The sequence below is a fragment of the Daphnia magna genome, linkage group LG1 (assembly GCF_020631705.1).
Source record: "Daphnia magna isolate NIES linkage group LG1, ASM2063170v1.1, whole genome shotgun sequence".
In the NCBI taxonomy this organism is placed as follows: domain Eukaryota; kingdom Metazoa; phylum Arthropoda; class Branchiopoda; order Diplostraca; family Daphniidae; genus Daphnia; species Daphnia magna.
The window spans coordinates 3328385-3342703 of record NC_059182.1 but is presented as its reverse complement, the minus strand read 5'-3'; the positions used below and the strand labels follow the sequence as shown (position 1 = coordinate 3342703).

Sequence of the window (14319 nt, the reverse complement as noted above, 5' to 3'; positions counted from 1 at the left end):
AATTTAGGTATTTTTAGAATAACTTTAATGCGATTTTTAACATTGCAACAATACCGAGTGCCGAGTATACAGGTAATTTGAGAAACATGAACCACTCCAAACGATTCTATAATTTCTAATCTAGACTACAGTTCTTCACCACTGGCAGGCGGATCACTTGGCCACATCGATTTCAACGTTTTAATTTTTTTCTTCTTCTTAGGGTTCGGCAATCCGGAAGTGTTTCTTCAATGGTTGCCAGCACTCGTAATAGGCTTTGTCGAGTTTCGAGCAAGTCTCTTCAGCCCATTCGGTTACGGCCATCATTAGCGATGATTCAAACATGAACGATTGCGTCCCATCGGCCACGCGTACCGGTTTAAGCTCGGCCGTAGAGGCACCTTCGAAACAAGCCGCATCCGGTCCGTGCGGAGTCATTATCGAATGCAGGGTGGCACCTCCAGGCAGGAAACCCTCCTCTTTGGCCTCGTATTTCCCATGAATCAGTCCCATAAATTCACTCATGCAATTACCTTTAAAACAGAAAGACACTGAATCAACTGCAACAGAACAGATAAAATCTTTTAAACAACTGACGGTGATAATAGGGCGGTCGGAACGTGTGTTCCGTCACGGACCACCTAGGTGGGAAAATGACGAAATCAGCAATCGCCACGCCCGGTCGAACAGACGGACAAGTCAGCACGGTAAATATGGAAGGATCCTATCAAATAGATTTTAAAAATCTCTTATTACTTTGAGTGACCGGGGGAAAGATTAGAAGAGCCTCTTACGCAATGGTCAAATTCGACCGAGTTGATGACCATAAAGTCGGCCAAATTGTATTTGTAGGGAGCGTAATTTCCATGCCAAGCGACCACGTTAAAGGGACTATGACCCTGGACGGCCTTGAAGAGACGGCCGCCGTACTTGTTGATCACGGTGTGCTCGACATCCAAGTCTTCGAACCAGGCAGAAGGCGATTTGAAATCTCTCGGGTTGGCCAATCCATTTGCACCTGAGATGTGCAGTCTAGGTCACGTACATTTTTCTTTAAAGAAATGATTCGTATTATACCGATAGGTCCCAAATTAGGCAATTGGAAGTGAGTGTCGTAGACTTCGAGGATGTAGCCACGTGATGGGCCTTCGACGTCGATGCTAAAACGAATTCCTTGTTGAATGACGCAAATTTCGTTGGGTGCAACTACTAGACGACCGAACTCTGTTTTGATTCGCAGCGTCCCTTGCTGCGGTACTGGCATTTAAAAAAACAAACAGAAACATTTCTCAACTTGAATTCTTTTCAGTTTAGCAGGGACGTTTGTTTACCAATCAGGAAATCTCCATCAGAATTTTGCATCGACTTGTTTTCCATGGCGACATTACAAGTATAGATGTGAACGGCCAAACCATGGCGGGTTGCCGGTTGGCCAGCCCCACACAGCGTTCGCAGACCTTGAACGAAATCAACTTGACCATCGGTAGCAATGTCGAATGGCTTCCATCGCATCTGTATTATTTAACCGTAATTTTACATTACAATTCACAGAAAGCCTAGCCAAATTACCGAAATTGAATCACCTGATTGGGATTGGGTGGATGGGCGGAGAAATCGACAGTCAAATGGGTAGAATCGATGCGTTCGAACGGCCGATGCAACACAGATGGACGGATACGATACAGCCATGACCTACGATTCGTTTCCCTTGGAGCTTGAACCATTTCATTAGCATTTAAAAAAAAATTTTGTTTTCATTATTTTTGATCAATTGATATTACCAGTAAAAGCCGAGCCGGAAAGCTGTTCTGCATAGAGGCCGTAAGGGCAGACCTGAGGCGAATTTTGGCCAACAGGTAATGACGCTGGACATCTTGGATCTTCACTTGCAAATTCGTTGCCGAAGCCCGTCAAATACTATGGAGAAAGGAGTAAACTACGTTATTAATCGATGAGAAAAATAGGCTTGTTTTTTTGTATTGCTCAAGCCTCCCACCCAAAAAAGGTCACTGGAATTTCTCTTCCAAGGACACATTACCAGTGGTAACGTGTTACTAACATATTTTTAGTTGTTGACCGATGCCTTCCGCAGATACCAACTTGTTGATGTGTTTTCAAGGACAAGGTCATTCAAATCAGCTGTGATTTTCTAGACTTGAAAACAGCCTAAACGAATCAACATTTTCAAAACGTAAAAAACATTCTCTTACCTTAAGATCTTCCCACATTTTTCTCTGCGACTGGCAACACTAAACTGACGAGAGGGTAAGAAAATTCTCCTGGAACCGAAAGCTGCTTTTATATCTGTGACGTCTGACAGTCTTCGAGACACTGCAACAGGTGGATTGCAGGTACAGCGTATTCTGACGTTCTGGCGAAGGACGTTCAAAGGAGAAACGTCTGCTACACATTTCTGTGTAGCACCCCGCGAAAGGAAACAAACAAAATTACATGTCGGGCTGCCATATTTAACCAGAGGCAATTGTTGGTGTTGCGATGGCGGGCAAAGGTAGGCTATTGTAAAAAAGACGCATTAATATCTTTCATCTCTTCCTGGTTTCTCCGCCTTTCGGCAAACGTCCCAGGGTCTACGTGACTTAGTCGCCCCTAGGTAAACAAATTGTCTTTTAGTTTACAGTTTTCGTTTGAATTCTAAAAATGCGATCATTTTTTCCCTTTTTATTTTTACAAGAATTGGACCCTACGTTTATTTTTCGTCGTCGTTGATAATCGGAACGATAGGGGGCCAGTATGGGATCAGACTTTGGACGAATGGACTTTGATGAATATCGACCCACAGAAGACACTCTGAAATAATTCCCAAGATCTCAGCAATTTCACATCCTTTGCTAAAAAAAGAAATGAGAAAAGTCTTTCGATGGCCGACTAGATAAATGCTGAATGGTTTGCGACAAGCCCGACAAGAAAACAAGTCTACCGTGAAGAAACAAACAAGAAAGTGGGCGGGTGGTGCTAGTGCACACTTGTAATTGCGCTGGGCGCATAGTATGATCTGCGACAGCCATATGATCCAGCGCTCGACCCATCGCTCGTCCACAAACACTAAAAGTGTTTCATAACAATATCGTCGTCGGCCAGGATTCTCTCGCCATTAAAGAAAAATGAGCAGCAGTAAGTACTTAATCTTTTTTTTGTTTTGTTTTTTAAATGGTGGCACTTTAGTTGTTAAAATGTTTTATTTTTAGGTGATGTCCGCCAGGCCATGTTGTCCTTTTGGGAACAGTATGAGCCGAGTATCGAATCGATGATGCTCAGTCAAGATGCTAATGAGCTTGACCGCATGGAGAAAGAAGAAATTCTTTCGTACTTGCCACCGATCAAAGGACGCAGTGTCCTCGAACTCGGCTCAGGAATCGGGTCCGTTAACTTAATTTTGTTTTGTTTTTTCCTTTTTGATCTGACGGGATTTCAAAAGCAAATTTTAAAATTCAAGGAGGTTCACTGATCACTTGGCGGAACACGCCAAACACCTGACAACAGTCGATTTCATGGCCGATTACGTTGAGAAGAACCGACAACGGAACGGTCATCACGCTCACGTGGACTTTCTGCGTGCCGATGTCACCGAATTGCAACTGCCGGCCGACAAGAAATTCGACGTCATTTTCTCCAATTGGCTTCTCATGTACCTGAGTGACGACGAGATCAAGGTGCTCACCCGCAACATGCTCACATGGCTGAAAGACGGCGGGTACCTCTTCGTCCGCGAATCCTGTTTCCATCCTTCGGGTAATAATCAATAATTTCAGCAACCGTAGAAGCGACCCAGAGAAAAACGTTCATTGAGATCGAGTTCAGTTTGTTCTATGGCTTTTGAGCATTGATTTTTGTTCAGAAAAGAATCGACTCAAATGACCTCGATGGTCTTTTCAGAGCATTATGACATCAACGCGTCACTTATACAGCTGGCAGCATGTTGACTTACATGGAAAATGCAAATAAATTTGTAAGGTCTTTTTACAGATAAGGAAGCAAACGACTGACCTTGTGGTTGTTTAACATCAGACAGACACACATAGCATAGTGTGGTCCGATCGTGCCACGGCTTCTTCTCATTGGTTCGTCTCTTTTCTTTTTCGGTTGCCAGGCAACATCAAGCTCGGATCCAACCCGACGTTCTATCGGTCACCTAACGAATACTTTAGCCTCTTGCAAAAAGAAATAGGCAGTTGCGTGTCGGACGACGGCGAGAATCATCACCACAACGTCTTTGAGCTGTCCAGAGCCAACTCTGTCTCCGCTTACGTCAAGGTAAAAATTAATTTATTGTATGTTGTGTCATCATTTTTGGTTTTCTCCGGTTTTCCTCTTTCATTTGAGCAATTAAACTTTGGAAATTTTCAGTTATTTCTCTTGCCTCGTTCTGTCCTTATCCCCCCTCAAGCAGCACGTATCCTGAAATATGAAACTTGTTTATTGCGTATTCAATGTCCAGTTGCTCTGACAACGCCGCAAAATCCTAGCAGAAGAAGAAAGTCAATGTAAACAAAACAATGAAACAGCTTTGTATTTGTTATGACTGCCGTTTACCATTAAGCGGATTTTCTCCTTTTGGACCCACGTAGATAACAAATAAAAGTATATTTAGGATAAGATGGTTTGACTGTGCGTCCCATTGACACACATTTTTAGGCTGCCCCCATTCATCTTTGACGCTATCGCGAATCTTTGGTTTAGATTCTTCTAAATTCTAGGACAGAATTTTTTTCTAGCCTGGTGTAGTCCTGTTTTCTTGATGATTGTGGTGTATTTCTCATTAACCTTACTTTCTAAAATCTAAAATTACCAAATTGGTTCTTAGGCCAAAGGGAATCCTAACCAACTGTGCTTCTTGCTGAAGAAAATGCCTTACTCAGCTCAAGAGTATGAAAGCTTCCAGGCTTTTTTGGATGAAAATCAGTACTCCAGGAAAAGCATCCTGCGGTATGAGAAGATCTTTGGTCCAACATACATCAGCACCGGAGGACAAGAGACAACAATTGTAAATTATTTAATACATTCAGCAAATGGATTTAATTCTATAATTATATTGGTATCCTTGCAGGAGTTTTGCAAAAAACTAAATTTGAAACCAGGCCAGAAAGTCCTTGATGTCGGTTGCGGCATTGGAGGATCAGCTTTTCATATGGCCAGAGAATATGGGGCTGAAGTAAGGGGAGTAGATCTTTCCACCAACATGATTACGCTTGCACTGGAAAACCAAGCTAAACAGGAAGAAGAGGTCAAAAAGAAGGTGAAGGATTACTTAACATGATCGTCAACATCCGATTTGTCTAAAGTTTTATTTTAGGTGTGTTTCGAGATAACAGATATTACGAAAGCCATATTTCCTGATGAGTCGTTCGATGTCATCTATAGCCGAGACACGTTGTTGCACATAGGAGACAAGGAAACGCTTTTTGCCAACTTTTTCGTATGAATCGAAATAACGTTACATTAAAGAGTAATTATTTTTAACGTTCAATTCAATTAAAATTCAATCAGAAATGGCTTCGGCCTGGAGGTAAAGTTTTGATTTCCGACTACTGCCGTGGAGATCAAGAACATTCTGAGCACTTCTTACGCTATGTCGCCCAACGTGGTTATCATTTACTGACAGTGGTCGACTACGGCAGTATTTTTACCAAAGTTGGATTCAATGAAGTGGAAGCCAAAGATGTTACGGATTACTTTGTTGAGATCTTGCAAAAAGAGACAAAAAGTTTTGCCGAGCAAAAGGAGGACTTCATTAAAGTGAGCTTTGTTTTAATATGATTCAATCACTATCTTACTATTTTATTTGCCGACCTTAGGAATTTTCGCCCGAGGACTATAATGATATTTTATCCGGTTGGCAAGACAAAGTTAAACGCTGCAGTGAAGGTGATCAGGCTTGGGGACTTTTCATTGCTCACAAATGACTTTCTGATGATAAAACCTGATCTGATGACTTCGTTGTACCTTTTTTTAACAACTTTTACTTAAATGTAAAAAAAATATAAAAATAAATAAACAGCCTGATGAAAATTTTTGGTTGAAAATAATTCATTTTTAGCACTTCTTTCCCCATTTTCCACCACCAAATGGGTAGGAAATTCTGGCAGAATTTTTGCTGATATATATTAACCCTTGCAGAGCTTTAAATGCCTAAAATATGATTGAATTTCTGCTTTAGGGTAAGGCTTGGTGACAAGACAGGTTGGGATGTTTTCTGGTTGTTCAGTCCACAACTTGTGATCTAACTTCTTTTCGGTGAGCTTTTCTGCTAGCTCTTTGATTGCTGGTTCATCAGCAATCTTGAAACAAAAAACATTTATAACAACGTTCTGCGATTATATTCTCATGATTACCTCCAACACGACTTTATGCATGTTGTCCAAGTCAGCCAAATAAGTTTGAGTGTTTGGATCTTGGTAGAAAAGGTGGGTCACTGCAGTACAAGCGTGACATGCTTGCGCCATTAAAGCTCCGAGCGGCCATTGTAGAACCTTAGCAGAAACAGAATAATTAGACAACTAACAAACAGATTATTAGTGCCCTTGTTACCGTTTTCAGATCGCTTCGGATAACCACATATTGAACGAGACTGCAAGCGGCCATGCTGGCAAAACTGTTTTGAACAAAAATATTAAGCCACCTGTTGAGGCATAGGAGAATGAAAAAGACAACTAGTGACGAACCACGGAACTAGTAGCGTAAAATGATAACCTGATGATCAACCTGTACGCAGTACGCCAATAAAAAAATTTAATGTTAATACATTGAATTATTGATATAATTATCTATAGATAAACTAAAATTGTTGGAGTGTGCATCAATTACAGGAAGGTACTGGGCTACTGGCGCAGCACAGAAGAGGTTCAGAAATATCAGTGAAAAGCTTAATCTAAAAATAAATCTAAAAATATTACAAGATTTAATAAACATTTTGGAATCATATTACATAGATAAGTTAACAAACTAAATACTACGCCTGGGTTCACCCTAACATAGGGATAGGGTCCCTATGTTTTGCACGGAAAACAGTAGGAAATTAGCGTACGTACCACGTCAGCGCGCCAGAATCTGCTAAACATCAAAATTTGTTGGCGCCTCAGCTAACACCAGGTTGTGATAAATAGTTTGTAATTCGTTTCCTTCATAAAACCAATTGTTATAATTCCATTAAAAATATAAACAAATCAATTATTGAAACAAAACCTACATTTTCCCGCCAATTAATGCCAACCAAAGACATCTAGCGGTAATTTTAGTTTTAATAACAAGGCAGAGGAAACTTGTCAAAAATCGAGTTCAAATGAAAATAGTCAAAACCTAAATTTTATTTCAAATGTCTCTTCGAATTATACGAGAAGAATGCACATATACAAATTCTTATTGGCAAGTTTATTTTCACAGATTTTCTTCTTTTCTGATTGACACTGAATGATTTATGTTTGGTTTTTCCAATTTACACATGGAGTGAGGAGAATGTCTGGCATATATGCAACTATGTGAGAGGGAATCATCCACTGCTTCTTCATGAATGTTATGCTGTATTCATTTCAAATAAAAATCAAACTGTCCCACTGTGGAGCCAAAAAACCAGTAACAATCATCAAGGACTAGTTATCTGGGTATAGTAGTAAAAGGACAATACAATTTCCGACAGCTTTTACATTTTTTCTCTAGGATTATCATGTCATATTCATCCACTATGGAAATAAAAAATGTGATGTTTACGATCTTGATACAAAATTAGCATTTCCTTGTTCATTTGATGAATACAGAGCTAAAGCCTTGGGCTCTGATGAAACTCTGCAAACTCCGTTTCACAGGTTAACTCCCAGAAAGAAATTTGGGTTACTTCATTTATTCAACACAGTTTTCATTTTCAGATCTTTTAGAGTCATACCAGCTGACCAGTACCTTGCTTCATTTGCATCTGATAGAACCCATATGATAAAGGATGGGAAGTGGTTGAAACCACCCCCAGTTTATCCTCCTATTTTTAATGCCACATCTCGAAATAATTTATACGCGTTCATTAATATGACTAATAATAGTGATCAAGAAGTTCCTGGTCAAGTCTTGAACCATGAGAATTTTGTTTTGCGATTTTCATAATTGGAAATATATATCGGTGTTGGCCCAGCTTCCAAATGCAATTCTAGTACCATTGCGTAACAGCAGACGAAAAGATGTCAGAATTTTGCGTTCGTTGTCGAAAATGTCGTTCAAAGTTGATTGAACCCGACGAAAAAGATTGCATCACGACTTGCCACGGATCTGGTAGTTCTCCGAGAGTGGGCGATGAGCAGTGCTTTATTGAAAAGTCCATTTTATACATAAAGGATGAGCAGTTGCCAAAGTGGCTTGAAACCTTAATACAGGATGTAAGTAGCATACACTCAACCAAGATTTCAACATAACCAACCAACAATAACTAGAATTCTTTTTTTATTCAAGTCTTCCTGGACAAAGGGTAAAATTGTTTGCCCTTCATGTGATGCTAGGCTTGGATCCTTTGATTTCCTTTCGGGACAAAAATGCCAATGTCAACACTATGTCCTTCCTCCTGTGAGATTGACAAGCAGAAAAGTGGACATGCTGAATTCCTAATCTAAAAATCTTGTACGATGATGTATGAACTTTTATGTTACTTGTTTGTAAACTGGCAACTCAAAAATAAAAAAAAAAAATGATTGATTTAAAATCCCTTCCGATTGTTCAATATCTTAAACATAGAATTCCCTCTTTCATCAATTTCTAGTAGACCTATTTTTACACTTATAATCCTCAAAAAAAAAGTTTATATTTCTTTTCAAATCTCCATTTATATTAAGAAAGTATGTTCTTAACCGTCTTAACTATAAAATTATAAAATTAACAAAATTTACTATGAAAACGTAAACATGGCAATGCCACGTCCATATTTCCGGCATCCATATTGGATTTTTTTTCGTTTCATTGACGGCGTCGAAAATTTTGCGTGGGAAATGGACTTGAAAACATTGTGAATTTCTTGCCGGAACGCGTGTTTTTGCATCGATCAGCTACTCAAGGATTAACAAACGCAGTGTTGAATATTTCCAACTAGCGCAATGGATACCGTGAAGGCTTTTAATGCGGAGGTATGAAATGCTCGAAATCCTTCAACTTTGACTGATGGAATGCACAATTCAAATGTCTAATATTTATTTACAGTTGTCGTCGCTCTACGACATGAAACCGCCAATATCTAAGGCAAAAATGACTGCCATCACAAAAGGTGCTATTAAAGCAGTAAAATTTTACAAACATGTTGTTCAATCTGTTGAAAAGTTTTTGCAAAAAGTAAGCAACCTTAAAAACTCTAACTCACTTTAAAGACCTAAGCTGACATTTGAAACTTTTCTTGAATTTTAGTGCAGACCAGAATACAAAATTCCTGGGTTGTATGTGATTGACTCCATAGTCAGACAATCAAGACATCAGTTTGGAGCTGATAAAGATGTGTTTGCACCTCGGTTCTCCAAAAATGTGACGTACACATTCTACTTCATATATCAGTGCACCGTGGAAGAGAAGGTAGTAAAGTTTTTTGACTAGAAATTTCATGTTGAACAACAATTTTGTTTTGCAGAGTAAAGTGATCAGGGTGCTCAACTTGTGGCAGAAAAATGCAGTGTTTCCACCTGAAGTCATACAACCACTCTTTGATATGGCTGATGCCAGTCACCCAAAGTACAAGGAAGTAGCGCAATATGTTAATTCAAAAGGAGCATCTAGTTCAGGAATATCTACTGGAAAAAGTAATTCTCAGGAAAGTTCTACTATGCTTAATGGTAACAAGGAGGCTGCTGTAAGTTTTGAAGAGACTTCCAATGATGGAAATCAGGTACTTCATAAATGCTGTCAACATGGCCTCCTTCACCTTTGCTCAATCCACTTTAATATTTACAGAGTCAGTCACTGGTAATGGGCAACCTCCCAAATCTGAGCAGCACAGAAATGAGTCTAGCTACCAGGCTACAACATTTACAACATCTTTTTGGCCAAGAACCACCAAATAATGCCAGCAATCCATTAGCGCCTCAACCACCAACATCAGCCAAAGGTCCGACTGGTACCAATGATACGGGACAGATACGATTCAACAAAAAGTTATTAGACTTTGACTACGACGAGGAAGATGAGGAACCAGACAAGGCAGTTAGGGAATCAGCTCAACATCAAACAAAACAACAACCACCGCCACCACCACAACAGCAACAACAACAGCCTGCTCAACCTGCTCCCACACCAGTTTCCGCGTCCAATTCGGCTGAAACCCTTGGAACGTACGTGGCGTTTTTATTGTGTTTTCATTTTCAACACTTGTGCTAAAAGTGAAATCTTTTTTGTCTTCCTCCATAGTTTGCTGACTAATCCAGATATTCTAAGGCACCTGCAAAGTCTGCAGCAACAGATCGCTCAGCCAGTTGTCCAGCCAACTCCAGTTAATACGAATCATCACCATATTCATCACCATCAACAGCAACAACAACACGAAGAACAGTCAAACTGGGAATCGGCCAATAACCATGGACAGTATGGTCAGATAGATTTCACACAACCGCCACCTGGTTTCATGCCTATGGGAGCTGGCAGTATGGGTCATCAGCCAGTAGGCTTCCCCCATCATCCTCCGCAGCCGCCTAGTGCTCCTTCTGTTCAGTTTCCACAACACCATCACCCTCCAACCATCAGGGAGGACTTGTTTCAGCCGGGCAACGGTGAAATCCTTGAAATCGATCCTCCTAGATCAAAGTAAGAACTCTCCTCATGGTACCTCTATAAAACATAGTTCATATTTTCATAGTTCATTTGCAACAAAACTTAGAGAACGAGAGAGACGGAGAAGTCGATCGGGATCGCGCAGCAGACGAGCTCGAAGCGGTGGTCGCCATGGTGGCAGAAGATCGAGCCGGTCACGATCCAGATCACGGGATCGAGGGGGCGTTCGTAGACGTTCCAGAAGTCGTTCTCGAAATCGCAATAGTCGCATCAGACCTCGGTCGCGTTCTCGAGACCAAGAGAGGGAAAAGGAACGTCTAGAACGTGAGAAAGAACGTGATAGAAAACGACGGGGTCTACCCCCCATTAAGAAAGAATCGCTAAGCGTTTGTAGTACTACGCTCTGGGTCGGTCACTTGAGCAAGCTGGTCCAGCAAGAAGAGTTGTCGGATACATTTGGTCAGTACGGCGAGATAGTATCCATCGACTTGATCCCGCCACGTGGCTGCGCTTTCGTCTGCATGCACCGTCGGCAGGACGCTTTCCGGGCGCTGACTAAATTGGCTGGACACAAATTGCAAGGCAAAGCCATCACGGTACGTTCTTTCATGTAACAAGTTCGTTGGACAGGTGAAATAAATATTTTTTCTTTCTTTCTACGAATAGCTGGCGTGGGCACCGGGCAAAGGAGTCAAGGCTAAAGAATGGAAAGACTTTTGGGAGGTTGATCAGGGTGTGTCTTACGTTCCTTGGCAAAGACTAAGCCAAATGACTGACTTGGAAGCTCTGGAAGAGGGTGGATCATTCGATGAAGAAACACTTCCACCTTGGTTGCGCCATCATTTAAATCAAGTAATTATTTAACTCATTATAGGCAGGAATTCCCGAATCTGCTCTAAAAATTGTTTTATTCCACTCGTAGGAGGACAAATTAGGACCGCAGATGATTCCCATGGCGCCAACTGGTTTTATCCCTATTCCGGAAGCGGGTCCCCCTACGCCCGAAATGAGTGAGCCAGGCGGCGGTGGACAAGTTATGTCTACCGCTTCGGGTCCGTCTTCTTTGAATGCTGCCACGACTACACTGCCGGCCAATCTGCCCACATATGCAGCTGTGACTCCGCACTCGCTTGGACTTTTACCCGTACCACTTGGGATGCCACCTGGACTTCGACTGCCTCCGCCTGGCACTGCCGCTGCCCATCTTCTCATGAGTCAAGCGGCAGGTGCGGGCACCAATGCAGCTATGGCTACGCATCTACTTGGCCAGTCCATTTTGGCCGGTCTCGGCGCTGCAGCAGCTGCACAAGGCTTAGGACCGGGGATGGGTCAACCAGCCGGTCCTTCCGGTTTCTTCAGCGTTTTCAATCCGCATTTATCTGGCCATCCGCACCAGCAGCCGCAGCAGCCACCACAAATGCCATCTCAGGATGATGCGGATGATATGGAACTGGAAGAAGCCGATGATGAAGTCCAGCAGCAGCAACAGCAGCAGCACCATAAAGAAATGGATGGCCGCAACCGAAGTGCTGGAGGCTGGAACGATCAGTTCACAGAAGACCGCTCGGATGTGATGCAGCATCGCCAACAGCTGCAACATCGGACGCCCGACAAGAGCAATAATGGTCCTAGGTTGCTGGAACGGCTAAGGAGTTTGGCTAACCACGACGCTGGGCCGGTTGACCACCACCATCACCACCATAATAATAATAACGGCCCAGAATTACCGGAACGAGATGCTGGTCCCTTGCATCTCCGAACGGACATGGCTGGTCTAGGATCTTCCGCAGACCAGTACGGTCTGTCTCCAAATTTGGCTTCTTCTTTGCGTGGCGTTCCGCTCACGGCCGCTGCTGCTGAAATGGGCATTCGTCTACTCAGGGGAGGTGGAGGAGGTCCACCCGACACGTTTGGAACTCCCGGCAGAGGAGGAGCTATTGGCAATGATGACCCTTTCATGCCACGACAACCACATCTTGGTATGATTTTGGCTTTTTACGTTTCAAGAACTTTTCGTTTGAATCAAATCTGTCAACGACTTGCTATGGAACGGATTGTGGTTCGTGTCTTCTGGCAACGTGTGAATTAATTTGTTTCTTCATCGTAACAGGGGGGACGTCGTTTGGTCCCGTTTCGGACAATTTCGGTTCAATGAGAGGGAGACACTTTGGTCATGACAGCCGAGGAGGGAGAGGAGGTGGAGGAGGATTCCGCGGAGACATGGTGGAACCTGCTTGGGACGAAGAGCATTTACCACCTCCCCGATGGAGACAGCAAGAAGATTGGTCCGATCGCGAACCACCACCACCACCTTCACGTCATTGGGATCGTGATCGCGATCGCGATCGAGATCATTCTGGCGGTCGGGGTGGACGAGGAGGTGCAGATTGGTCGAGTCCCAGAAGACCACCACCTCCACCCTTGCCACCTCGTGGTAACGATCGTGGGCAGTCCAGTCGAGATCGCTATGGAGGTAGAGGAGGAGGAGATCGCGGCAGTGATAGAAGACGAAGTGGTGATCGAGATCGCGATCCACTGCCACCGCGTGATCGAGAACGGCGTACCAGTGAACGACGAAGCAGTGGACGATGGAGCGACCGTAAGAGTCCCGATCCAGCAGCAGCAGCAGCAGCAGCAGCAGCAGTACCAGTACCAACAAGTAGCAACAACAACCAAACTATCCCAGTCCCGACTCCAACAGGCGAAGGAAACAAAAAAGTGCCAATCCCTTGTGATGTACGAGAACCCTCGACAGACGATGGGACATCGGCAACCTTTGAATCGAGTGTCACTCCTGCTGTTGGTGATGCTTCTGCAACTACTACCTCCAAGTCTCATTCACCTCCACCGCCCGCGTCTTCTCCGAGACCGCCACCACCGACGCTGCCTCACGCTGATGCGGATCTAACGGCTCCCGGAACGGAAGAAGAAGAACCGCCTTCGACTGATTGAAAAGGAAAATGTAGAATTCTTATTGTTTCGGTTTTCCTCCTCCACTTGTGGTTCTCAAAATTTTCATTCTTATTATTATTATTATTATATTTTTTTTTTCTTTTTTCAAATGTGATTGACTTGATCAACTCCCATAAATGCTGTACATAATTGAAACTAACGGGACACCCTTCCTTATCGAATCATCCACTCAACAAATTTGTGTGTGTAAAGAGAAGCGTTTTTTGCGGTGATTTCTGACTCTCACGTCGGTTGGTGTAACCATGGAAAACCGTTGGATCTTTCTGTTTACGCTTTCATTACACGTGTGGAGGTTAAGTCGCATCTTCCCCGTTCGTTCGGCACTTTGCAGTTGGTTATCTGATCCTATGATGATGATTTAAGCTATAATTTCGTGTTCGAATTCGATCCACGTTCGATGATTCGCCATTTTTTGCATCATTTTCCTCCCCAACCCTGACTTGTCTACAGCGGTCTTGTGTGCAACGTGACACTCTCTGTGTAAAATTACTCGGATAGTGTGTGTGTGTGTGTGTTTTCATAATATAAAAGCCAAATTCACCATTTGAGTTTTTTTTTTCCCTTTATACTTTCCGTTCGTGAAAAGGTTGATAAGTTTCGAATTTCCCGCCTCTTGGACTTAGACATCTA

General features: G+C 42.7%; 5 protein-coding genes across 6 annotated transcripts; 3 read left to right on the top strand and 2 right to left on the bottom strand.

Annotated features, from left to right (window-relative positions):
* Positions 1-8: 8 nt before the first annotated feature.
* LOC116930292 (homogentisate 1,2-dioxygenase) lies at positions 9-2499 on the bottom strand. The gene is made up of 8 exons (XM_032937689.2): positions 2190-2499; positions 1761-1896; positions 1563-1693; positions 1311-1491; positions 1057-1236; positions 774-997; positions 577-703; positions 9-512 (listed from the first exon to the last, which is right to left on the bottom strand). Exons 1-8 carry the CDS (start codon positions 2205-2207, stop codon positions 199-201), a joined length of 1311 nt encoding a protein of 436 aa, XP_032793580.2. The 5' UTR covers positions 2208-2499; the 3' UTR covers positions 9-198.
* Positions 2500-2949: 450 nt separating this feature from the next.
* LOC116930291 (phosphoethanolamine N-methyltransferase) lies at positions 2950-6006 on the top strand. Its single transcript, XM_032937688.2, has 9 exons — positions 2950-3111; positions 3186-3357; positions 3434-3729; positions 4088-4251; positions 4802-4981; positions 5045-5233; positions 5291-5413; positions 5485-5733; positions 5793-6006. The coding sequence occupies exons 1-9, from the start codon at positions 3102-3104 to the stop codon at positions 5898-5900; spliced, it is 1491 nt and encodes a 496-aa protein (XP_032793579.1). The 5' UTR covers positions 2950-3101; the 3' UTR covers positions 5901-6006.
* LOC116930299 (putative peptidyl-tRNA hydrolase PTRHD1) lies at positions 5485-6650 on the bottom strand. Its single transcript, XM_032937699.2, has 3 exons — positions 6526-6650; positions 6330-6467; positions 5485-6275 (listed from the first exon to the last, which is right to left on the bottom strand). Exons 1-3 carry the CDS (start codon positions 6577-6579, stop codon positions 6102-6104), a joined length of 366 nt encoding a protein of 121 aa, XP_032793590.1. The 5' UTR covers positions 6580-6650; the 3' UTR covers positions 5485-6101.
* A 558-nt stretch (positions 6651-7208) lies between these two features.
* LOC116930298 (protein N-terminal glutamine amidohydrolase) lies at positions 7209-8121 on the top strand. The gene is made up of 4 exons (XM_032937697.2): positions 7209-7359; positions 7442-7595; positions 7651-7796; positions 7857-8121. Exons 1-4 carry the CDS (start codon positions 7310-7312, stop codon positions 8083-8085), a joined length of 579 nt encoding a protein of 192 aa, XP_032793588.2. The 5' UTR covers positions 7209-7309; the 3' UTR covers positions 8086-8121.
* A 784-nt stretch (positions 8122-8905) lies between these two features.
* Positions 8906-14229, top strand: LOC116930287 (SR-related and CTD-associated factor 4). Of its 2 annotated transcripts, none has more exons than XM_032937674.2 (10): positions 8906-9092; positions 9166-9294; positions 9367-9528; positions 9584-9838; positions 9904-10280; positions 10357-10749; positions 10802-11312; positions 11383-11568; positions 11639-12695; positions 12827-14229. In XM_032937674.2, the coding sequence occupies exons 1-10, from the start codon at positions 9063-9065 to the stop codon at positions 13666-13668; spliced, it is 3942 nt and encodes a 1313-aa protein (XP_032793565.2). In that variant the 5' UTR covers positions 8906-9062; the 3' UTR covers positions 13669-14229. The 2 variants fall into 2 exon arrangements, with proteins under 2 accessions (XP_032793565.2, XP_032793566.2); XM_032937675.2 differs by having other exon boundaries at positions 8907-9092; positions 10823-11312.
* Positions 14230-14319: the final 90 nt, after the last annotated feature.

Excerpts from the sequence above, each read along its gene's own strand:
- LOC116930287 (XM_032937674.2), top strand. The coding sequence starts at position 9,063 with ATGGATACCGTGAAGGCTTTTAATGCGGAG. Across the intron at positions 10,281-10,356 it reads TCGGCTGAAACCCTTGGAAC|TTTGCTGACTAATCCAGATA; the intron begins GTACGTGGCGTT and ends CTTCCTCCATAG. Across the intron at positions 10,750-10,801 it reads ATCGATCCTCCTAGATCAAA|TTCATTTGCAACAAAACTTA; the intron begins GTAAGAACTCTC and ends ATATTTTCATAG.
- LOC116930292 (XM_032937689.2), bottom strand. Across the intron at positions 704-773 it reads CGGTCGAATTTGACCATTGC|GATCCTTCCATATTTACCGT; the intron begins GTAAGAGGCTCT and ends TCTATTTGATAG. Across the intron at positions 513-576 it reads CCGACCGCCCTATTATCACC|GTAATTGCATGAGTGAATTT; the intron begins GTCAGTTGTTTA and ends TCTGTTTTAAAG.
- LOC116930291 (XM_032937688.2), top strand. Across the intron at positions 3,730-4,087 it reads ATCCTGTTTCCATCCTTCGG|GCAACATCAAGCTCGGATCC; the intron begins GTAATAATCAAT and ends TTCGGTTGCCAG. Across the intron at positions 5,414-5,484 it reads CGCTTTTTGCCAACTTTTTC|AAATGGCTTCGGCCTGGAGG; the intron begins GTATGAATCGAA and ends AAATTCAATCAG.
- LOC116930299 (XM_032937699.2), bottom strand. The coding sequence starts at position 6,579 with ATGGCCGCTTGCAGTCTCGTTCAATATGTGGTTATCCGAAGCGATCTG. Across the intron at positions 6,468-6,525 it reads TCCGAAGCGATCTGAAAACG|GTTCTACAATGGCCGCTCGG; the intron begins GTAACAAGGGCA and ends GTTTCTGCTAAG. Across the intron at positions 6,276-6,329 it reads TGCATAAAGTCGTGTTGGAG|ATTGCTGATGAACCAGCAAT; the intron begins GTAATCATGAGA and ends TTTTGTTTCAAG.
- LOC116930298 (XM_032937697.2), top strand. The coding sequence starts at position 7,310 with ATGTCTCTTCGAATTATACGAGAAGAATGCACATATACAAATTCTTAT. Across the intron at positions 7,596-7,650 it reads ATCAAGGACTAGTTATCTGG|GATTATCATGTCATATTCAT; the intron begins GTATAGTAGTAA and ends TTTTTTCTCTAG. Across the intron at positions 7,797-7,856 it reads CTGCAAACTCCGTTTCACAG|ATCTTTTAGAGTCATACCAG; the intron begins GTTAACTCCCAG and ends TTTCATTTTCAG.